This window comes from Miscanthus floridulus, chromosome 19 (assembly GCF_019320115.1).
Source record: "Miscanthus floridulus cultivar M001 chromosome 19, ASM1932011v1, whole genome shotgun sequence".
Taxonomy (NCBI): Eukaryota; Viridiplantae; Streptophyta; class Magnoliopsida; order Poales; family Poaceae; genus Miscanthus; species Miscanthus floridulus.
The window spans coordinates 94,665,283-94,690,303 of record NC_089598.1 but is presented as its reverse complement, the minus strand read 5'-3'; the positions used below and the strand labels follow the sequence as shown (position 1 = coordinate 94,690,303).

Genomic DNA, 25,021 nt, shown 5'->3' with positions numbered 1-25,021 from the left:
GTAATGACATGGTGAAGGAGACTAGCATGAGGACATCGGCATTGACATCCATTTTGACGGTGACATACCAATGATGATCTAGGCTTGGATTGAGGAACTCGAAGACAAAGCCACAGAGGGAGAGCCCAGAGAGGAAGGTGAGGGGAGGCCATGGAGGGAGATCCCGAAGAAGAAGGTGAGGGAGGATAATATTGTTTTTTACCCCTAGGGGCATATGTCCTAGGTGCATCAATTGTTGGATGCACATCAGGAAGCGTGTGCAGTAGGAGAGAGAGAACACATATCCCCAAATGCATCCAATGGTAATGCATATGGGGCACTGTGGGTAGGAGCACTTGCTTCTTGTTCTTGTTGGACCACTCTGCTGACATCAACAGTGACAAACAGAATATAAACCGCAAGCGCACGATTGTTAGTGTAGCTTTTACACAGGAATATTCTAAGGTAACGATTTTCACAGAATGTGATGAACTTAGACTAAGAAACAAGATCATCCTATGATAGCAAAGGGGTAGGCAATGGATAGAGATGATCTATATGTGCATATGGCTATGATAAGAAGTAAAGCAAGGATATACTTCAGTATTCACTTTAGGACATTCGCTCAGCTAGCAACGAAAAGGGGTGAGAAGGGTGCTAAATTGTTCCAACATGGGCTCCTATGATTTAAGAACTTGCCAAACATGGTGGAATACAAAGGTTAAACAGAGTTATCACCACCTGCTAACTAGTAACTGCCATAATCATCTGTGGGGCAAGCCGCAAAGAAAGGCAACCTATAGTCGAAGAACCATGCTTACACTAAAGATCACTACTCTAATCGAGATCTTAAGCATACTAGAGCACTCAGCGATAAGCCCATGAGAATAGCAGAAGATAATACTTACTCAAAGCTTACTCAAGTCATAAAGAAACCCAAATGTTTACTCAAGTTGAGAGAACATCCGTCGAGGTACAAGGAGAGTGCTAACAAACCTGACACTTCTTCAGCTTCCAATCACTCTCTCCCTAACCTCTACACTACTAAAGAGCTAGAGCTTCGCCTTGATGCTGAATTGTGTGCTCCTCTAAGCTATGCTTACAAGTGAGGTGAGGCTCACTATTTGTAGTGGAGGGGAGAGGTCTAAGTGGGCCCTTCAATCCATGTGCACCCATCCTGATGTACCTTGGATCAAATTGATGTTCTACAGATGCCTAGGATTGCACACAAAGTGCCCTAGTTTGCATGCCGCCGAAGCTGAGGCGATGGGTGTTCCTGTAGGACTTCTGTATGTAGGAGTGTGTCTAGTTGGTTTTATGTGAAGTTGATCGCCGACAACAGAATGGTGGACCCATGAATCCATGTGACACGTCTTCTGAACCCTTGATCGTTCCACCTACATCAGCCAATGGATGGGTGTGTGTCAACATTTATTTTCTCTGCTTGGGCTTCATTGCCACCACAAGCACCGCCAACATCCAACGACCACTAGAAGAAGGAGAACATGGAAGAGGATGGAACCACAACGCATTGTCCGACATTGTCATGGCGCCCCTCTCTACCCATTTGTTCTGAGATTTCTCCCATATGACAGACATGGACACCAAGGCCTCCAATCCTACATGGGATTAAGGGGAGTTCATCTACGTAAAAATCTTACACTCATTTAGTGCCATCTACAATAGTCTATGTGACATTTACTTATTTCCATGACTGGTTTGCGCATGCACAATCTATCTTGTAAGTTGTTGTAACTTGTAAGTTGTAACCATGGTGCTTAGAGATTTTTGTCGATCCATCATCATAGTGGACAATAAAGAGGAGCACAAGATGTAGTTAAGAGCTATGACAGAGTACACTTGCGAACATGATCATTGTAAAGTGTAGCAGCTAATTAACTATAGTGAGTACCTTTGTGAAGGCATTTTTTAGATGACGATCTTGATATCACTTGTTTAGTTTTCTTTAGACCAGTAGAGTAATTAGATTAGTAGAGTAAACAACCCTCAACCTTTATAGATTTGTTTAGTAGAACAACTTGCTTGTCTAGAAACTTGGTTGTTTCCTGAGTTAGGTATAAGTTTTGGAACACTCCTAAAAAAGTTACAACATAAGTAGATTCGTATAACTGATGCCAACATGGTGCATGCTAGGCCACATCCAGATGTAATGGAGTGTCTTGTCAACCCTAGCATGAGTGCATGACGGTGTGGCCAACATCGTGCGAGAGAGATACGAGTGAGCGGGTGTTGCAATTCTTTTGTCTTGGTTGACCTAGTTCAGTCCGCATTGGAGAAGGTGGAGGCAAACTTGTCCTTTTCAGTTGGGATGGAAAACAAAAAATGAAGTAAAGAAGAAATAGAAAAGAAGGGAAAATAGGAAAAAAAAAGAGAGGAAAGAAACACATGAACAACAATAATTTGAAGCCGTAATGTTATGTATGCAAATTGAGTGTCAAAAGTTACCAGAGACGTCCGGATTGGAACTAAAGTTTAGAAACATCTCCTGACGGTGCCACCATGCAAAACGGTCTATATTTCAAAATCATTTCTTCAAGCGATTTATCGAAAAAAACGTTTTAAAAATAAAAAAGTCTACTTAACCCCTCTCACCTTTCATACTTGGTCTACTTCACTCCTCCAACTATGAAACCGTCTGTTTTACCCCCTGAACTTTCTAAAACCGTCTATTTTACCCCTGGGCGGTTTTCAGCGGCGGTTTGCTACAGTAACAGCGGGCCTGCTACAACAACGGTGGGTTTGCTACAGTGCCGGTGATTTTGAATTTTCTTTTTATTTATTTATTTTCGGTGAATTTTTGAAAAATCATAATAAATCATAGAAAAATCATAAAATAAAAAATCTAATTTTATTGGACTCCACATGAGTAGATCTACACAGTGAATATATAATATGGTATGCTTTAGTACAATTTTTTTTTGTAGTTTTAGATTAATTGGAAAATCCAATTTTGTCTGTAATTAATTAGAATTTATCTATAACTAAGTTATACATAGTCCAATGAGTACGAAATTTTTACTATAGTTCAAGCATACAATAATTAGCGTACCATAAAAATTTCACCACAATTGGACCATAGAAGCTGCAGTATGAATTATTCCAATTAATTACAGACAAAATTAGATTTTCCAATTAATCTAAGGCTACAGTAAAAAATTTGTACTAAAACATACCGTATTATATATTCACTATATAGATCTACTCATGTGGAGTCCAACAAAATTAGATTTTTTATTTTATGATTTTTCTATGATTTACTGTGATTTTTCAAAGATTCACCGAAATAAAAAATCAAACCCACCATTACTGTAGCAAACCGCTGTCAAAAACCGTCCGGGGGGGGGGGGTAAAATAGACGGTTTTGGAAAATTCAGGGGGTAAAACAGACGGTTTCATAGTTGGGGGGTGAAGTAGACCATGTATGAAATGTGGGGGGTTAGGTAGACTTTTTCCATTTTAAAAAGGACCATAATACAAAGAAAAAATATTGTACACGGGAGTGGGACATCTGACATCTCAATCCTATACTATCATATCCTATCCAACAACATTGCACACGGGGCGGATTTAGGGGGGGGGGGGGGGGGGGGGGGGGGTTGAGGGTGGGCTCCAGCCCCCTACCTGCATGAATACAATGAATCATGAAACAATATGGAGCTCCCTGTACGCCTTTCCATAAGTTTTGACAAAGGTGAAGAAGAAGAAGAAAGAGAGAGGGGGAAAGAATAAGAATGAGAGGAAGAAGAAGAGAAGAGATGTGAATGAGCCCCTCCTATATGTTATTGAGCTGCGTTCGTCACTGATTGCACACCAGCACGTCGGTAAATAGCAAGAGCATATAGCTCACAATAAGTCACGCGTCGCTATTAGCATCATAGCTACCGACAAGCTATATGCTTCCGGTATCCCAACAAATAAACAAATGGAAACACGGGCATTTCGCCGTCACGACGCAAGCGGGCGAAACGCGCGGCCGCAGCATGCCTGCATAGCATAGCCCCAGGGATCGCGAGAACAACAGAGAGAGGTTAGAGGGAGTGACCAGCGCGCGAATCTTGTCACAGGCAACGGATGGCGTTGTCGTCGTTCGTCACCGCAGAGCACCGTGTGGGCAGGGCAGGGCAGGTGCATGGCCTGCCGGCTGCCGCGGAGATTAACTGACGACAGTACTAGTACAATGTCACTTCAACTTTAAATGCCATGAAATTTGCCCTCGAGGGAAAGATTACCCTCTTGGATGCTAGGTTCAGAGGTTAATTAGGAATTGATTAGTTTATTCGAATGCTAATCTTCCTAAAGTCATAACGCACTAGGCAACTAGATAGATTTGTCCATGCGCACAGTTCCTTGAGACAATTTCAACCGCAGCATGCAGCAGCAGCAGCGGCTGACATCCAGTGTTTTAAAGACGTCGCCTAGGCATATCCAGCTCGTCTTGAAAATTCAGGCATAACCAGCACTCGCCTTGAAGCCTAGCCGCCTTTAAAACATTGCTGACATCCACCTTTGTATTTCTCTATATTTTTTTTCATCTTTGCTGATGATTCTGGAGGACCACAATACAATGTCCAGCCAACTTGAAAATAAAGCCAGATCTTCAGTATTCTTTTGTGCAAATCCCGTAATTCTCTCAGCTCCATGTAGAATTTTGATAACATGGATGATCATGCAGACTGCTAAGTAGAACTTATTATACTTGCTCTAAGAGAACTTCTAGAAGGTTTCACTGTTTGGCAAGGTGGCAGTGGAATGCTGGAATGATATTGGCCACATTAGTCGAAGCAGCAGCAGATGCTATTACAGCGTGTTTAGGTCCCTGAATTTGGGAATTTGGGCTACTGTAGCACTTTTTGTTTTTATTTGGTAAATAGTGTTCAATCATGGACTAATTAGGCTCAAAACGTTCGTCTCACAATTTCCAATCAAACTGTGTAATTAGTTTTTTTTCGTCTACATTTAATGCTCCATGCATGTATCGCAAGATTCGATGTGATGGCTACTGTAGCACTTTTTGGGAATTTAGGGTGGAAACTAAACACGCGCTTACACAAATAAAAGTCCTTCAGATGGTTGTCAGACATGCCAAATTCAGATGAGACTCTAATATATTGTCTGTCGGATTCAATACGATGCCAAATTGAGTGGAATGCCAAATATATTGTCGCGTGATGATACTCTAATTTTAAAAAAATAGAAAACCCTTCAATACGATGGCGGATGAAGATAATTTTTATATGTAAATTGTAGACCTTGATAAGATCTACAACTTTGTAGTTTTGAGTTTTTTTATTTGAGGACCATAAGATGCTCGAAAAAATAATATAAAATTTCAGCACCATAATAATCGCCAACTAGCGCTTGCCGCATTAGAACACTAATATATTATTTGTATAAAGTTAAATGAAAATACTTTTTATACTAAAGTTGTAGCTCTTAATAAGATCTACAACTTTGTAGTTTTGAGTTTTTTCATTTGAGGACGTTAAGATGCTTAAAAAATAATATAAAATTTCAGCGTCTCCTGAAAATATCAAAAGTACTGTTCATTAGCAAAACCGCCCAGAAGGTTGAAAGTTGAACTTTTTCAACAGTTGGAGGGTCAAAGTTATCCGGTTTTGAAGTTTGAGGTTGAAATCTATACTTTGGTGATAGTTGGAGGGTGTAAATTATACTTTACCCTACTATTATTGACACATGTACACTGAAGCTGGCACCTGGCAGTGAGCTGTGGACGTGGTCGCCGGTCGGGGTCGATCAGGCCATCTTGGGCTTGGCCACCGCGAGCATGGCCATAATTAAGAAGGCGATGCCCAGCAGCAGCAGTGCGAAGGCGAAGAAAGTCGCTGCCGGCCCCTCGACGAGGCCGGCCCAGCTGGCCACCACCGGTGCGGCCACGAAGAAGTAGCCGGTCCAGTCCATGGCCATGGTCCCCGCGCCACGGACGACGGCCTCGTCCCCTCGGCGATTGCCGCTCCCGACGGGACGGTTCTCATCTTCCAGCATACGCTCCATCGGTCGGAGCGGGAGCATGGCGAGGCCGATGAAGGCGAACCCGAGCAGCAAGAGTGCGTAGCCGAAGAGTGCCGCACCCGGCGTGTCGGCGAGGCCGGCACAGGCCCCCATCACGGGCGCGGCCACGAGAAGGTACCCGCACCATGTCATCCCGGCGTTGGGGAAGGCGTCCTCCTGGTGGTTGCCGGCGTCGTCGACCACGGCGCGGCGCTCGCGCGCCTGCACACGCTCCATCCGTCGGGGCGGGAGCGGGAGCACGGCGCGGCAGATGGAGGCGACGCCGAGCAGCAGGGCCGCGTAGGCGAAGCCGGCCGCCCAGGGGCCCTCGAGGAGGCCGGCGCAGGTCCCCATCATCGGCGCGGCCACGAGGAGGTACCCGCACCGGGCCATCACCTTGTCGGGGGACGCGACGTCATGGTGGTCGGCGTCCGCCGCGGCCCTGTCCTCCTCCGCCTGCACACGCTCCATCGGCAGCGGAGAGGGAGTAGAAATCGCGGGCGGATCGGGTGGATCGATGCGGGAGGGGAGTCGAATTGCGTCGAGGCGAAGGATGGTTTGGGAAGCGGAGTGGGGAATTGGGAATCTGGGATCTCTCGGAGATAAACCTCGGCTCCAGTCTGCTTCGAACCCTTTTGACAGTTTGTGACACTGAGCACTGGCCCCCACGCTCCGGGTCGCTTAAGATTCACGCACTTGTGGGGCCTGGTAGCCCGGACATTTAAAGTCAGACTGACCATGCATCCCGGCCTTCCCGCCTTCACCAATCACCACTCACCTGGGCCTCAATAGTCGAACCGTATCGTTCGTTCTTATCCAGTTTTATTTTTAAAAACAAATCGAGTTCTTTTTGTGAGTAATGTGGGGAGAGGCAAACAAAAGTACAAAACCATGCTCGTCCCACGATCCCCAACCGAACAATTCGCATGCATCTGAATTTTTTGATCCCCAACCGAACAATTCGCATGCATCTGAATTTTTTATACTACGCATGTGAATTGTTTCAGGCCCCGTTCGCTGGTCTGAAACTTGGCTGAAACTGGCTGAAAAACACTGTTCCGGCTGAATTGTTGTGAGAGAAAAACACTGTTCCGGCTAAAAAAAGAAGCCGAACAAACCATTTTTAAGACAAGTGAACGGGGCCTCAGTTTTAGATGTTTCTCTCTCCTTTATCTTCAATTCTTTTCTTTTCTTTTGTTTCTTTTTTTTTCTAGCCCATTTGAACTACCCGTTTTGCCTCTGCCCCTTATCCTTTCATAGTTTCACCCACCGATTTGTGTGATCTGCCATAAAAATGCTTATACTCCTTCCGTACAAAAAAAAAATAGAATTCTCACTCCCAATTGGTTAAACAATCCTAAGTTTGTCCAAATATATAAAAGAATTACAATTGTAACCTAGATTAATGATGCTATTTTTTGAAATGTTACATGATAAAGTTATTCAAAGATATAAATATTGATGCTATTTTATGAAAATTGAGTCAGTTTTGCGATTATTTGACTGACGAATTCTATTTTTGGTTGGAGGGAGTATATATGATATTAAGAATGTCCGGTTCAAAGAAAAGCGGTGACTTGTGCTGGACTCGGAGCCAATGCTAAATTCTCCATTGACTGTTATTGGACTTGCAAATTGGACGCTCTCAAGGTCCCGGCCACCGCTAACGAATCAACGAATGTTCCTTGTTTGCTTGAACTTATAAGCCTGGCTTATCAAGCATGGTATAATGTTTTTCTCTCACAACAAATCAGCGAACAATACTTTTCTGCCTGACTTTTCAACGAAGCGAACATGACAGCCTGACATACCAATGATGATCTTGGCTTGGATTGAGGAACTCGAAGAGAAAGCCATAGAGGGAGAGCCCAAAGAGGAAGGTGAGGGGAGGCCATGGAGGGAGATCCCGAAGAAGAAGGTGAGGGAGGATAATATTGTTTTTACCCCTAGGGGCATATGTCCCAGGTGCATCAATTGTTGGATGCACATCAGGATGCATGTGCAGTAGGAGAGAGAACACATATCCCCAAATGCATCCAATGGTGATACATATGGGGCACTGTGGGTAGGGGCACTTGCTTCTTGTTCTTGTTGGACCACTCTGTTGACATCAACAGTGACAAACAGAATATAAACCGCAAGCGCACGATTATTAGTGTAGCTTTTACACAGGAATATTCCAAGGTAACGATTTTCACAGAATGTGAGTGAACTTAGACTAAGAAACAAGATCATCCTATGATAGCAAAGGGGTAGGCAATGGATAGAGATGGTCTATATGTGCATATGGCTATGATAAGAAGTAAAGCAACGAAAAGGGGTGAGAAGGGTGCTAAACTGTTCCAACATGGGCCCCTATGATTTAAGAACTTGGCAAACATGGTGGAATACAAAGGTTAAACAGGGTTATCACCACCTGCTAACTAGTAACTACCATAATCATCCGTGGGGCAAGCCGCAAAGAAAGGCAACCTATAGTCGAAGAACCATGCTTACACTAAAGATCACTACTCTAATCGAGATCTTAAGCATACTAGAGCACTCAGCGATAAGCCCATGAGAATAGCAAAAGATAATACTTACTCAAAGCTTACTCAAGTCATAAAGAAACCCAAATGTTTACTCAAGTCGAGAGAACATCTGTCGAGGTACAAGGAGAGTGCTGACAAACCCGACACTTCTTCGGCTTCCAATCACTCTCTCCCTAACTTCTACACTACTAAAGAGCTAGAGCTTCGCCTTGATGTTGAATTGTGTGCTCCTCTAAGCTATGCTTACAAGTGAGGTGAGGCTCACTATTTGTAGTGGAGGGGAGAGGTCTAAGTGGGCCCTTCAATCCATGTGCACCCATCCTGATGTACCTTGGATCAAATCAATGTTCCACAGATGCCTAGGATTGCACACAAAGTGCCCTAGTTTGCATGCCGTCGAAGCTGAGGCGATGGGTGAAGTTGGGAGTTCAGGCGACCAGGGGAAGGATCGGTATTATTTCCACATCGATTCCTCTGCCACATCTACAAACCCATGAGGAAGAAACTAAACCATCATTTTAAATAGCTATGTGAGAGGGGCGACCTCCATATTCGTGGCCTCTGCCGACGGCTTGGGCGGGCGGATCTTGGTTGTCGCTCACCGCCGGACAAGGAGGAGGTCACTTAACAAACCACATATCAATAATACTGACAATTCATTTTAATTTATATTAATACTCCATTATAATCAAGTTCATAAGTTGTCATTTTAAATGATTTTATACATTTTGGCTAAAAAATTATGTCATATCAATATTGGTAATTTAATTTGCTGCCCCATCCAAGGTCTCACCTCAAGCTATATCATTTATCTTAAGGGCAGTCCCAATGGTGCATTGATGATGGTTTCTATCCTCATTAAATGACTTGCCACGTAGGCAAAATGCTGATATGGCAACGTAATTAATGAAGAAAGAGAGCAAAAATCATAGAAATATTTTCTTCATGAAGAAATCAGGTCTACTCTTGACCCAATACACCAAGAAACTATAAAATCGCCATTGAGGAGAAACCACCAGTTTCTAGGGAGCTCGTGTCGCACTCCCATTAGAGGAAGAAGATAGAGTTGGAAGAGAGAAAGAGAAAATAATTATTACTCATAGAAACCATGGGTTGGAAAGCAATACTTTTTTGGTACGGTATCCTATATTATAGAAACTACTAGTTTCTTTCATCGAGACTGCCCTAAGCGACATGATTTAGGTTTTAAATGATTGCTTATGCTATTGTAGTATTTAAGGATGTACTCTACGACCTAAAATCTTTATTTTAAAAAGCGTAAAAAAGAGAGTTAGTAAAGATACAATAAGCATAAGAGTTTCAACTTAACTTAGGATAAAAAAAAGTCTGTAGTAATCAATCAGAATAAAATTTAAAAATTCAAATTTTAGATTTCATTACTTCATAAGATATGTGATGGGGCAAGAGTCATCATAGTTAATAACAAGGTTTCAAACTAATTGCATGTTAAAAATATCGAGAAGTGCCATGCAAAAGAAAAATATGAATATGGATGAAAATATCTATATTTGTCCCTTGCAAAAAAAAAATTATAAGTTTATAATAACTAGATACGGAGTATATAATATAGAGTATCTATTATGTCTATTGTTTTGAAAACATAAATAAAAAGAAAAACATACAAATTAGTATAAATGATTCTTTATTAGTCAGAACTATATGTAAAACAATAACAAATATTTGTATCTCTTAAAATTCTAGCCTGTACTAGAGCACATGTACATACTCCTACATAACTACCGCATCTAATCACAGGTTCACAAGACAACCAGTAAAAATTCATTGTGGATCTTTGAAATTCCAAGCATTTTTTTTTAAAACACATGAATAATACTCAGGCAGTTGGAACGGTGTCTAGGAAGAAGAAAGGGCGCGAGTTATTAATTGTACACATGTGAGCTAGCGGTGGCCCGGCGACGGATGGCCTTCTATTCCTGCTGCATTATTGACCGATGCTGATGATCACCTCGCTTAATTCGGTCATTATTCCTCGGCCTGCCTCTTCACCCGAGCAGTCGCCAGTTTTAAGTGCAGCGCCGTATATAAATAGTCGAGAGGGGAGAGGCGCTTGACGTACTCAAATTCATAGTAGGAGATCTAGCACTGCCATTGATCTAGCGTTGCGCTTCCTTGACCCATTCCCAAACCAAACCACAACCACCCTCCTTCAGGCCTCCGCCATGGAACATGGCCGTACTGTCCTCACGGAGGCCGTACGTTCGGTGCAGCTGCTCAAGATCGATGGCTATTCTGCTACCGGTGCCATGGAGGAATCTGACTACATCAAATCCAAATGGAACATCGATGGCCACGAGTGGGAGGTCCATTTCTATCCCAACCGGTACGAAAGTTACAAGTCCCATTGGCTAGCTCTAAAGCTCGTTCTTCTTAGTGTACCCCAGAGGAACAAGTTGAATGTGAATTTAAGCTGCCGGCTTGTAGATCCAAGCGGGCATCTTGATCCTTGTGCTGAGAAGAGTGTGTCCTTTTTATACATGAGTGGCTACAAATGTTGTACACTTTTCCTCATCATGAAGAGAGATGACGTACCATCATCAGGTTATCTTGTGAATGATTCATTGACCGTGCAGTGCACCATTACTGTGCTCAAAGAACTGCCTGATATAGTTGTCCCAGCTAATACAGAGGGGCCGCCGCCACTGCCACCCTCTGATTTGCACCGTCACTTCAGTGAGCTCTGGCAGGGGGGCAGACGTCACGTTTGTGCTGGAGTCTGGCGAGCGTTTTCTCGCGCACAAAATCATTGTTGCTGCAAGGTCTCCTGTCTTCATATCCGAGTTCTTCGGTGACATGAACGAGAGGAGCTCTCAGAGTGTCAGGATCGATGGCATGGACGCTGATGTCTTCAAGGCCATGCTTCACTTCATCTACACCCACAGGGCTCCGGAGCTTGATCAGGAGCCTGAGGTGCCGATGACTATGGCTCAGCACTTACTGGCAGCTGCTGACAGGTATATTTATTTTTTTTGACCGTATTATTCCGAATTTCAGTATGGATGCAACGAAATTATGATGTTTACAGTATAACCACGCTTGCAAATTCCACAGGTACGGGCTTGACAGGCTGAAGCTGATCTGTGGAAGCAAGCTCGCTGGTGGCATCAGCATTGACACGGTTGCAACGACGCTGGCTCTAGCCGAGTTGCACAACTGCTCGCTGCTCAAGACCAAGTGCGTGGATTTCATTGCCAGGTCGCCTGAAACTCTTGATGCTGTCCTGGCGACCGAGAGCTACAATCATCTGGTGGAGAGCTGCCCCTTGGTGCTGACTGAACTTCTGAGGGCTGCGCATGGAATGAGGACCTGAGATGGATCGACGATTCTAGATTTGGCATTCAGTCCTAGCGTCTTATCTTTATCTTAGTAGTAGTGTTAATTTTGCATGAAGTCCTATCGTCTTATCTTTATCTTAGAAGTGCTATTTTGGCATGCAATCCTAGCGTCCTATCAGTTGCTTTATGTTATGATTTTCATAAGATGTATGCCCGATATTATGATGAACTAGTACTTGCATTTGATTTCCCCTCTTAATTTGAGCTGTTTTATGCTATGATTTTCCTAATAGATGTATGCCCTTATTCTCCTTTTGTATTTGTCATGACATGAGCAGCCTGCCGCTTCAATTGCCGTTTTGTGTTGTTGGATTTCGATTTTTGCTTCTCAATTTCTCTGATAATTGCCATTGTCTTGTCAATTTGTCATGTATGTACTGACGTAGACATATGACATTAGTAGCTTGCTGCTTCAATTGCGATTAGCAAAAGAGGCCCAAAACACTTTTTTAACAATTATTTTTATAAATATGTATAAGAGCTCCAATTTTTTTTTCTAGATTTAGTTTCTTCTTGTGAATAAAATCCCAAAAACTTGATCACAATTATTAATCACAGTGCTTTTTTTTTTTTTTTGCACCCATTTCGATAGTTGCGATCCAAATTAGATGAAACTGTCTTCTATCTACTACCTTTTGCTGCCAGACGATGATGTATGCTCAGAAATTATCTATAGCTAAACGCCTAGCATACTTATATTTTTCATTTGTATAACGGACTTTAAAAAAAACATGCTTGTGTGATGTTTGCTATATGTCACGACCTGGCCTTGCACTTGGGCTTAGTATATGCCTATCATGTGCATTTCCTGCATCAAAGTTCATGTTTCAGAAAACTTGCATAGCAAAAACTATGTGCTTGGCTCGGTTGTCGCTTGACGGACAGTCGGTCCAGCCCGCTGAAGCAGCAGTCGTACCCCACAGGTCACCAAGTTCCGGAGGCTATGCATGCCGACCCCAAGAGCCACTGCCACCATAGGTGATGTGGAGTCTGAGCTCGCGCGGCGCTATCAGTGAACGAAACCGCCACTAGGAAGGCTGCTGCTAGCAGCAGAGCAGCAGGAAAATAAAAGATGGTTATGTTTTACATAAGTCATGTGTTTTGGTAATTTGACTATTTGAGCCTTTTCTTTTGGGTTAACCCACTAATTAAATAATTCATCTTGGTGGCAGTAGCCAAGTTGTCAAATTAGCCTACAGGAGGAGAAAACTAGAAGGGTGTGGTATATGTGATCCATGGTGGAGAAAACTACAATGTCTATTATCGACATAAAGGCTACAAGTTATATAAAGACCATTACCGTAACCACTTGTCAAGTTAAATGTGGTTGCACAATCAACATAAATCATTATATATTTGATAAATAACTAGTTACTATACTAAAACATAATTTGCCACTACATAAATATATTTTGAAAAATGTACCATGTATATATATAGTTTTATAGATCTCATCGCGCTAGTACAAATAAAACCAAAATCAGACTACTCCCTCCGTCTAGTAATATAGTGCATTCTAAAAATTTAAGACAAATTAAGAGAGAATATAAAATACGCATGTGCACTCATTTTATTTCCTAATTGGATGCTGTGATCAACATGATTAATTGATAAATGGAAAGTATTTAATGCAAAATTAGCTTTTGTCTTCTAGAATCTCATGTATCTGAGGATAAATTTTGATTGCTAGAATGCACTAATTACATGACGAGGGGAGTATGTCTTAAAAAGACACATTTTAAAGCGAAGAAACAAAGATAGGTGTATGGTCGAGCACTCCAGCCCACCTCCCCCTCAGCTAGCTATTTTTGTTGGATTTAATTGACTTTGCCTCAAAGGCTTGTTTGGATACACTCAATCCACTTTGAATTCACCTAGTTACCTTCATTCTTGTGGGGCTTTTGGCCTTCACTTTGTTTTGGGTAGCTGAGAGAAAGAATGACATGACAGAGCACTTATCACTTGTCCTTTGTTCACTTTCTTTTAGGGAGGTTTTTGACAAGTTTTGTAAATAAAAGTTAAGTGATGCCCTCATATTGCTCGTTTTGTTTGCTTTGTTTCCTCACCGAACCAGACGATTAGCCTCTTTCCTTGCTACCTTCTAAGAAGGCTTATGAAGGTAGGGAGAAATTGAGATATACTTACATCACATATTTTGCTAAGTCAAATATCAAACCCAATTGGAGAAAACTAGTCATGCAATTAGATCGAGAAGTGCAAGTGTGTGATCCTACTTGAATATGAAAGTGAACACTCCTTTTTGCGATTTGATCTATGTCCTCTATTTTGACATCTTTGGAGGTCATGACTATCTTTTCATTCCTTTTCTTTTCTTCCTCACTTTCTTTCCCACATTTTTTCATCATGCTCAAAAAGGAAGGATTTTTTCCTTAATTTATTTTTGGAGCATAAATATCTTTGTTTTCTTTTCTGTTTTTTGCATAGCTCATGCCTTTCTCCAAATTTGAAGATAAAAATTTAGATGTTGATAAAACTGATAACATGGAGCATTCTTATTTGGTGGCTAAGTCGATGACATGTTTTTGCTTACTTATAGTGTGGAAGTAAAGGATGTTTTTAGTGGAGTGTATGGGACCACGATCTTAATTAAAAGCATGAAAAGAATCTACACAAGGGTCAAAAACAATTTGACAAAGCTAAGTGCAATCACAAGTAACATATTTAGGGACTTGTAACGTGGGAGATCAACATATGGCTTTGGTAGAAATTTATCATCACTGACCATGATCTTGTGTGTCTTGCACTTATATGAAGGGACGAGGGGTGGTACAGGCGGGAAATCACCTGGTGCGGTGGTTCAAATTTTTGTATTCCGCCTATTTGATTCTGAGCCACAAACTCTAGTTGGCCAAGCTTTGTTTATTTTGATGTGTCGTCCCTTGAGACTTCTGGTCAAAACTTATGCCAATGTGCGTAATGACACGTGTAATATTTCTCTCTGGTACCGGCTGCAATTTGTAGTGCCAGATTTGGTGGGTGTGCAAGTGCAATAATTACGAGCATGTCAAATCAATTTATAGGCGTATTGTAGTAATTTGCCATGTTGCATTGGTATCCTTCTCCGGTCCTATAATTATAGTTTTTTTTAGACAAGAAATAATTACTATCACCAGATAGATCATTAAATCTATTTTTATAATAATTTCTTTTGATGATATAAATATGGTTAATATTTTTCTACAAATCTAATAAAACTTAAGAAAAACCCGTATTTTGAGACAACGAGAGTAGACGGAGATAAAGTGGTGTTTAGATTCGGTGACTAAAATTTAGAAGGTGTGCGGAGAAAATATTGCATGAGGTGTTTGATACTAATAAAAAAATAAATTACATAATCCATCGGTACTCTACGAGATGAATTTTTTAAGCCTAATTAATTCGTCATTAACACATATTTACTGTAACACCACATTGTCGAATCATGGACTAATTTGGCTTAAAAGATTCGTCTCGTAAATTAGTCATAAACTATGTAATTAGTTTTATAATTAGTCTATATTTAATACTCCATATATGTGTCTAAACATTCGATGTAACAGCAACTAAAATTTAGTGTTTGGTTCCACGGACTAAATTTTAGTCCATGTCACATCGGACGTTCGGATGCTGTTTAGAAGGACTAAACATGAGTTAATTATAAAACTAATTACACAAATGGAGACTAATTTATGAGACGAATTTATTAAGCATAATTAATCCATCATTAGCACATATTTACGGTAGCACATCATTGTCAAATCATGGACTAATTAGGCTTAAAAAATTCGTCTCACAAATTAGTCGCAATCTATGCAATTAGTTATTTTTTCATCTATATTTAATACTCCATACATATGTCTAAACATCTGATAGAACAGAGACTAAAATTTAGCTATGGGAACCAAACACCCCCTAGCACCACCTAAAGACAAGCCTAGCTGTTTCCAACCTACAGAAGGCTCGGGAACCGAAACACAAAACTACTGACAAAGGCGTGGGAGCCATGTGCGAAACGTACTACTACTTTTGACGCTAGTTTTCCCCCCTTGGGCCTTGTTTAGATGAGGCCCAAATTGCAAGTTTTTGTAACATATTGAATTTGGAATCTAAACGGGCTGGGTGAAAAAATTTTGGGCTGGGGTGGAAAATTTTTCGGCCCAGCCTCGGGGCGCACACTGGACGCCCTATACCCCTGAACCCCGCGCCGCTCACCCCCAACCCTATCCATTTGGCCGCTGTCTCCCCTAACTCTCCCCCAGCTCGGTCTCCCCGCGCCGCCGCTGTCTCCCTCCACCGCCGCCGTTGTCTCCTCCCCCGCCGTTCGTCCAGATCTACCGTCCTTCACCACAATACACACCATCTCCCTCTCCCTTATCCTTTCACCAGCACCACCTCCTCTCGCCTTCGAAACCCTAGCCCCAGCAGACGCCATATAGCACTGCCGTCGCCGCCCTCTCCTACGCCAGATCCACGCCGGCCTGAGCAAGATCCACCCCATCCTCGGCGAGATCCGGCGTCCTTCTACCCGTCGTGCGCTATGGAGGGGTTCAACGGGGACGGCAACGACGGCCACCAGTTCAACGACGACAGCTACGCGTCCGGCTTAGGCGGCGGATTCAACTCCGGCTACGGCGTTGACGGCTTGAACTCCGGCTACGGCAACACCACCTTGAACTCCGGCTTCGGCAAAGGCGGCCACACCAGGGACTTCCTGTCCCAGCCGCCGTCGTTCTCCGCCTCCGGTGCGCACTCCTCCGCCGGCGCGCCGCCTCCTGGCTTCCCGTCTTCGAGCAACCCGACCCCTAGCCAGCTGAGGCTGGATTCGCTCGACCTCAACGCCAGGCAGTCTTGGGCGGACATGCACGCCTACCAGGGAATCCTGCAGTCCGGGGGTCAAGAGGGCGGCAGCGGCAGCGGCAGTTTTGCCCCCCCTGCTGTGCGCGTGCCTTCACTCAGCGGCAGGGGTTCACCAGGCCTTCGACTGCCTCGCGGGGCCTCTGGCAGCGGTGGTGCCGGTGCCATCCCTCCTCGTCAACGTGGCTCCGCATCTGGCGGCGCTAGCGGCTCCAGGGGCCGCGGTGCTCCACGTCGCCGCCAGGAACCGACTGCCGACGACGACTTGCCTCCTCCTCAAGTCCCGGTACAGATCGATTCCCAGAACACGATTGTCAAATTGTCATGACTAGTTTTTGTACTTATCACATGCACTGCATATTACAAAATGTTACAACATACTTAGTAATACAACTTTGAATGCATATGTATGTTCAGTTCCCATATGGTTGCCTCTGGTTATTAAGGCAATTAGGTTATGCATTATTTTAGAGCCGGCTTGACAGGGCAAAGTGGAGTCCTTTGCACACTAAGGTCTTCTGTAAGCTGTACTGTGAGCAGATTGACCTCGGCTACTGCAATAGGGGTCAGATGAGCAAGTGGGGTTGGAAAAATATCATAGAGGAGTACTTCAAAGCGACAAAGTTGGTTCATGACAACGTAACCTTTGGCAGTAAGGTCTGAGAACTGAAGAGGGAATGGTCAGCCATACAGAAGCTGCAGCACAAGAGCACAGGATTGGGCCATTCTGCTGATGGTTCTATCGATGCTACCGATGAATGGTGGGAGGAGAACAGCGAGGTACACCTTATTCTTACGTTTCCACAACTCCTAAGTTATCTTCGTACGCTTTCTGATAATCTCTTTGCTACATTCCAGGACAAGGAGTGCCAGAAGATGAAGGATGGGCTTCCTGAGTACCTCCCAGAAATGGACAAGATGTTCCATGGCGTAGCAGTGACAGGGGAGAGCGCATATGTTCCTGGCAGACGCAATGGCCCATAGTACATTAGCAGTGACGAAGACAAAGATGGCGACAACGACACTCCACACAGCACTCCATAGAGCAGTGGCAGCAAGTGGAGCTTCAGCAGCATGAGCACTCACAGCACTGGTACCAGTCCTAGCAAGAAGTCCAAGAGCCCAGCACTTCGTCAAATGCAGAGCAACATGAGGCAGTTGAACCTCATGATGGAGGACAAGGCTGCATGACAATCCCAAATCTGGGCCGACAGGTAGAAAAAAGAGGATGACAAGGAGGCAGCAAAGAAAGCCAGGAGGAAGCAAGTGATACAGATGGCCAAAGATTTGGTGGCAACTACGGGAAATCGTCACTTGTGGGTTGGAGTCCTCAAATTAGCCCGTTCTGAATCTGACATGGACACCTTTGAGGACGCAGATGAAGAAGGAAGAAAAGTCCTCCTTGACCACCTCGCTAGGGTCGGCAACTAGACCCTCTAATCAATGCATGAACCTGTGTGTGTGTTTGTGTGTGTTAACCTGTGCCATGAACCATTTGTTGTTGTGAACTTTATTGTGTTGTTGCTCGGTTGATGAATGTTTAAGTGATGTGGTACAATGGATGTGTGCTGTGTGAATGTGAGAGTTTGTTACATGTGCTAAGGTTAGGGTGCATCATTATGTTTGGTTATTGGAATATGTACTGACAACACTTCATTTGTACCAGGAACCTCAACAACTTGGTGCAGCGCTGGATGATGATGATGATAGGAAGCAGCAGTGGGAGGAGGATTTTTTTGCCATATTGGCAGAAGATGATGACGACGAAATTGCATTGATATATGGTATGTATTCTGAGTATGCCATGCACCTTGACAAGTACTACAATAGGGCAGACTATAGGGTGCCAAAGATGAGTGGGTTGGAATGGGTAGAACAGAAGCTATGCAATGAAACATCCTGCTATAACATGTTTAGAATGACCCCAGATATGTTCTATAGTTTGCATAATCTGTTAAAAATTGAGTATGGCCTGAGAGACACAAAGAAGTCCACCTCTATTGAGGCTTTAGGGATGTTCCTCTGGATTCTAGGTGCTCCACAGTCAGTTAGGCAAGCCGAGGACAGATTTGAGAGATCACTAGGCACCGTCCACTCGATGTTCTATAGAGTGCTCAAGTGTGTGATCAAGTATGCGGACGATATCATTAAACCTAGGGACCCAGAATTTAGAACAAGGCATCAAAGGGTGATGAACCATCGGTTCTATCCTGAATTCGAGGACTGCATAGGAGCTATAGATGGCAGTCACATGCCATGTGTAGTGCCTGCTGATAAGTTTGTACAGCACTTGTGTCGCAAGGCCCTGACAACACAGAATGTCATGGCTGCTTGTGACTTTGATATGATTTTTACATTTGTCCTTGCGGGATGGCCTGGCTCTGCTCATGACATGAGAGTGTTCGATGATGCCATGACTACATGGAAGGATGACTTTCCTCACCCACCCGAAGGTAGCCACCTAACTGTTAGTACATTTGACATTTCTAATTGAAGTATTTAACACTTACAGGTACGTGCTGCTGTAGGAAAGTTCTATGTCGTGGACTCCGGGTACGCAAACCATCTAGGATACCTGGCTCCGTACAAGGGAACCATGTACCATATTCAAGACTTCCAAAACGTCGCAGAACCACGAGGTAAAAAAGAGATATTCAATTATACCCATTCATCTCTTAGAAATGTCATTGAAAGGGCATTTGGAGTTTTGAAAATAAAATGGCGCATATTGTTGCAAATCCCTTGCTATCCTGCTAGAACGCAAACAAAGATTATAGTTGCTTGTATGGCTTTGCATAACTTCATAAGATTGAGTGGCTTCAACGATGTTGACTTTGGGCTGGTAGATGAAAATGTTTCCTATGTGCCGCCAGAGGCCTCGTTTGATCAGCCTGAAACTGTTGATGCCCCTGACACCGAAGATCGTGCACAGATGAATGAGTTTCATGATTATATTGCGGAGCACCTGTACAATAGGTTGTGAGGACTTGTATTTCATTTGTAATTGCTGAGAACTTGTAATAATGTTGCCTGTGGAGGACTTGTATTTTAGCTTTATTTGCTGAGAAGTTGTAATAATGTTGCTTGTGGACTGTAATAATCTGTGGGTCTGTTAGTGCTTGCAAACTATTTTATGTGTGTGTCATATGCATGCAACGTACAGGATGCAGTAGCAAATGTAAATGATGCAGTACCATGCATGGGACATGCAAATCTTTGAATAAATAGGGGCAGTTTTGTCTTTGATCAAGCTTATTTATTGCAATGCAAAGAGTTGAAATTCTGAGTTGGGATGAAAACTTTCTAACCCCTGCTGGTTAGAAAAATTTGGGTTACAAAAACTTGCAATCTAAGCAAGGCCTTGCTTTCCCCGCTGACAAGTTTGACGACAAGGCACATAGATGGATTCCTCGCCGCTTGCCACCAGTCAACACTGACCTGCGAGCTAGGACGCGTTTAGTTTTTCAAAATTTGCACGGGCAAAGTTTGTATAGTGCCAGGTTCTCTACTGCAGTATTTTGTTTGTATTTGGTAATAATTGTCCAACCGTTGACTAATTAGACTCAAAATGTTCGTCTCGTAAAGTATAACCAAACTGTGCAATTAGTTTTTAATTTCATCTACTTTTAGTATTCTATGTATATACCATAAATTTGATGTGACGGAGAATCTTCTTTTTGAATAGTGCTAAAGTTGGGAACCAAACAAGCGCCTAGTGAGGTCGGGCGGCCGTCCATCTCACCGCACACCGCCGGTCCAGCCCCTGCCAGTGCCGCCACCCTCGGACCTGCACAGGCACCTCGGTGAGCTCTTGCAGAGCCAGGAAGGAGCGGACGTCATGTTTCATGTCTCTGGGGAATCCTTCGCTGCCCACAAGGTCATACTCGCTGCAAGGTCCCCGGTTTTCAAGGCCGGGTTCTTCGGAGGCATGGAGGAAAGAAGCTCTTGCAGCCTCTTTTTTTTTTTTTTTGGCTGTGGTTCGTCGTAATCGATCGTAAATTTCTAGTTGAAATAATGTTTTTCTCTCATACAAATCAGTCAGCAGTACTTCTTCGTGAACCAGCAGCGATGCGAACCAGCCAACCGAACAGGCTGATGGAGGCTACTATGTTCAGGTCCATGCTTCACTTCAGCCCCTTTGGTATGGCTCATCCAAAATGGCTTCACTGGTGAAGCCAAAGCCGGTGAAGCCAGAAAAACTGGCTTTTTTCGGCTTCTAATTCATTTTAACCCCGGCTTACAAAACGATTTCACGCTACAGTGCCTCGATTTGCGCAAAATAGATAAAGCCGAAGCCGATATAAACCGTGCCAAAAAGACCCTACACCAACATGGCTCCGGAGCTTGAGGCAGCGGCGACCGTGGCTCAGCACCTACTGGCAGCTGCTGACAGGTAAGGTTTCTTTCAGAACGGGTTATCATGTATTTCATTATTATATATGGAAGCAATAATATGACGACATTTACAATACTATAGTAATAGCATCACCATGTGTATACGAGATTGGTAAGGTTTCTTGACTTTCAAAATAGGTTATCATGTATTTCATTATATATATGGAAGCAACAAATCTCGTTCATAAACCCGTTCTGAAAGTCAAGAAACCTTACCAATCTCGTATACACATGGTGATGCTATTGCTATAGTACTGTAAATGTCGTCATATTGTTGCTTCCATCTATAATAATGAAATACATGATAAGTGTGCAAGAGCTCACCGAGGTGCTTGTGCAAGAGCTCACCGAGGTATTTCATTATATATGTATTTCATTATTTTTTCATTCTAAAAAGTGTTTTTTCCTCACAAATTTATTTAGCATTCCTCCAAACCATCCAGATTCCTCTAGAATTCAGACAAGCGAACAGGTCCAATATGATGACATTTCCATGTGTATACGAGATTATAATTAACTTCTAAAAATTTAACAGGTATGGGCTGAACAGGCTCAAGCAGATATGTGAATGCAAGCTCTCTGGCGGCATCGGCATCGGCACAGCGGCTACGACGTTGGCTCTCGCCGAGCAGCACCACTGCTCGCTGCTCAAAGCCAAGTGTATTGAGTTCATCACCAAGTCTCCTGAAACTCTTGATGCTGTCTTGGCAACTGATGGCTATGCGCATCTGGTGGCAAGCTGCCCCTTGGTGCTGGCTGAACTACTGAGGGCCGCGCGTGGAAGGAAGATCTGATGAGCTGGATGGTGATTTTCCTTGACAGTCCTTGTGTCCTAATATTACTATCTGCCTAGTAGTATTGCTAGTTGCTTGATTTCCCTAAGATGTGTGACCTATATGGCTATATGACTACTATATCGTGATGAACTCTAGTGCTTGCAGTTGATTTTCCCCCCTTTTTAGTTTGAGTTGCTTAATTTCTTGTAGTACGAATTCTCCCTTTGTGGCTTTCGTCATGTATGCACACACATAACATGGGCAGCTAGCTTGCCGCTTCAAATCTTCAGCTGCCATTTTATGTGGTTATTGAATCTCGTTTTGTGCTTGTCATTTGGGGCTTAATTGCATCAGTTGCCATTTTGTGCTTGTCATGCATGTCAGCATGTATGCGCACGCATGTCACGAGCAGAGTGCTGCTTCAATTGCAACTACAAAAGAGCCCCAAAACCCCTTTTAGTCTGTTAAAAAAAGAACTTTTTATAGCAATAAGGCCATTTGTACATTTTCAACAACATTCTTCACTCAGTCCAAAGGTGCAAGGCTGTTTCCAAGCAAAGTATCACGCTCGTTTTATAGTAATCTGTCTATTTTTTCTTTCTGTCCTTTTACCTTGTACCTTTTAGGTCAGTCTCAATGGGGATTTCATAGAGTTTTATGGACATTAAATATGCTGACATGGCACTGTCTTGATGAAGAGAGAGAAGATAAAAGTTTCATGAGAGTAGAGAGAGTTTCATGGGGATGAAACTCTTCTGCACTGTTTCCAAAATATGGGTGTGTTGAAAACTGGGAGATGAAACCCGCACTGAGACCGGCCTTAGAGCAATAAGCTTTTATGTTTCTTGAGCTTTGTTTTTGTGCCTCGTACCTTTTACCCTTTTCAATAAAATTCCAGTTGGACGTCACACACCTCCTGTTTCGCCCAAAACTCGCTCATGTTCAGTACCACTCCCCTAACGCCTTTCCAGATTCAAGTGCTCGCGGCGGCGTTTGGGGATAGGGAACGCCAGAGAGCACAAGTTTATTTCTTGATGACTCGCGACTCTTGAGTAGCAGTATTTAGGGAGTGGTGACGCATGGTCTTTATGATGCATAGACTGTACGGAGTAAATTTGTAATCAATCACTAGTTTGTTCGGTAAGCTGGAGTGTCGTTGATTCGTAGGAATGGATGCCTCTCCAGTTTCCACCGGAGGAGCCGCAGGTTGAGAGCCCTGTATAAATAGGCGACCGGCTGATCGAAGCGCTAGCGTATGATCTCAATCCCCTGCCTCCACCATTGCCCAAAGCCTTTGCTCCTCCGCTATTCTGCAACAGCTTTACAGCCTTCGCCATGAAACCTGCCACTGCCACCACAAAGATCACCGAAGCCGCACGCTCGGTGCAGCTGCTCCAGATCGACGGCTACTCTGCGACCGCAACCATGAGCCAACAAGACTGCATCGGATCCACATGGAACGTGGACGGGTACGAGTGGGAGGTCCGCGTCTACCCTGAATACTACTACAGCAGGTCGAGTTGGGTAGCTCTGAAGCTCATCATCCACAGCAAACCTCGCACCGGCGACGTCAGGGTAAGCTTCACCGGCCGGCTAGTCGATCCGAGCGGGCGTCTTGAACCCTCCGAAGAGTCGAGCATGTGCCACGTGTTTTACCATCGCCGGGACCAGACGAAAGCCCTGCTCGTTGAAAAGCGTCACGAGATAGCGCCGGGCTATCTCGAGAACGATTCCCTGACGGTCGAGTGCGCCATCACCGTGCTCAGAGAACGGCCGGAGGTAGTCTTCCTTCCGGCTGCTCCTACCAACGAGGAGGAGGTGCCCCCGCCGACGCCATCCTCTGACCTGCACAAGCACCTGGGCGAGCTCTTGGAGAGCCAGAAGGGGGCCGACGTCACGTTCCTGCTCGCGTCCGGTGGCGAGCGGTTCCCGGCGCACAAGAGCGTCCTCGCCGCGAGGTCTCGGGTCTTCATGGCCGAGTTCTTCGGCGGCATGGAGGAGCGGACCTCTCGGGTCGTGGAGGTCCAGGACGTGGAGCCCGCGGCGTTCGAGACCATGCTTCGCTTCGTCTACACCGACGTAGCGCCGCCAGAGCTCGATGACGACGACGAGCCGGCGGGGCTGACGATGGCCCAGCACCTTCTTGCGGCCGCGGACAGGTACGGGCTCGACAGGCTCAAGGCGATCTGCGAGGCAAAGCTCGCTGGCTGCGTCGACGTCGGCACCGCGGCCACGACGCTGGCGCTGGCCGAGCAGCACGGCTGCGCGCTGCTCAAGGCCAAGTGCGTCGACTTCGTCACTGGGTCCCCTGAAACGCTCGACGCCGTGTTGGCGACGGAGGGGTACGCTCATCTGGCGGCCAGCTGCCCGCTGGTGTTGGCTGAACTCCTCAAGTCTGCGCGTGGAAGGAAGAATTGATGAGGTATATCGATTGATCGATGGTTCCTCCATCAATACATAATCCTCGTCCCAGGATTTGGTGCACCGTATCTACTACTCCTATATATCTGCTCTCAAATTATGATTTCGGTGAAGGACTTGTCTGTTGTCACCGTCTATGTGTATATCATTATCTGGTTGCGTTTCTCCTTTGATTTGAAGTTTCTTTGAATTTCTACCGGCAAAAGATTGGCACACCGTGTATTTTTGTGCTCATCAAGGATCATATATAAACAACTTCTTAAATTGACTTCTGTATAATACATCGTTTAGCATATTGTCATCGTCTGGTTGCGTTTTTCCCCTTTAATTTATTTTGAATTTGTACCGGCCAAAGATCGTCACATCTCATATTTTTGTGCCCGATAATGATATGCCATGGGTGTCCGACGCGTGACTCTTGTCCGGACGCGGCTCTGCAAGAGTGGGCTCCATCTCTCTCAGAAACAAAAAAGCAAATCCCTACTCGCTCATCTGCTTATATGCCTGGCGCCCACCGTAGCGTGGCCGCTCATCCGTCTGTGCCCCTTCCCCCACAGTGCGCTCATCGGCTGCCATGCCGTTCCCTTCCCCTCACCGCCCCGTGCCCTATCGTTGGCTGTGCCGCGCGCCAGTCCTAGTCACCTGCACTGCTCGCTCCCTC

General features: G+C 44.3%; 2 protein-coding genes and 1 pseudogene across 2 annotated transcripts; 2 read left to right on the top strand and 1 right to left on the bottom strand.

Moving 5' to 3' along the window:
- Positions 1-1,484: 1,484 nt before the first annotated feature.
- LOC136529855 (BTB/POZ and MATH domain-containing protein 1-like) lies at positions 1,485-21,957 on the top strand (annotated as a pseudogene).
- Positions 5,523-6,704, bottom strand: LOC136529170 (uncharacterized). The gene has a single exon (XM_066522249.1). It carries the CDS (start codon positions 6,478-6,480, stop codon positions 5,755-5,757), a length of 726 nt encoding a protein of 241 aa, XP_066378346.1. The 5' UTR covers positions 6,481-6,704; the 3' UTR covers positions 5,523-5,754.
- Positions 21,958-23,274: 1,317 nt separating the features above from the next.
- LOC136525205 (BTB/POZ and MATH domain-containing protein 2-like) lies at positions 23,275-24,357 on the top strand. The gene has a single exon (XM_066518196.1). The coding sequence runs from the start codon at positions 23,275-23,277 to the stop codon at positions 24,355-24,357; it is 1,083 nt and encodes a 360-aa protein (XP_066374293.1).
- The last annotated feature ends 664 nt before the right edge of the window (positions 24,358-25,021 follow it).

Bases quoted from the DNA above. Each gene is read 5' to 3' on its own strand.
- LOC136529170 (XM_066522249.1), bottom strand. From the start codon at position 6,480: ATGGAGCGTGTGCAGGCGGAGGAGGACAGGGCCGCGGCGGACGCCGAC.
- LOC136525205 (XM_066518196.1), top strand. From the start codon at position 23,275: ATGAAACCTGCCACTGCCACCACAAAGATCACCGAAGCCGCACGCTCG.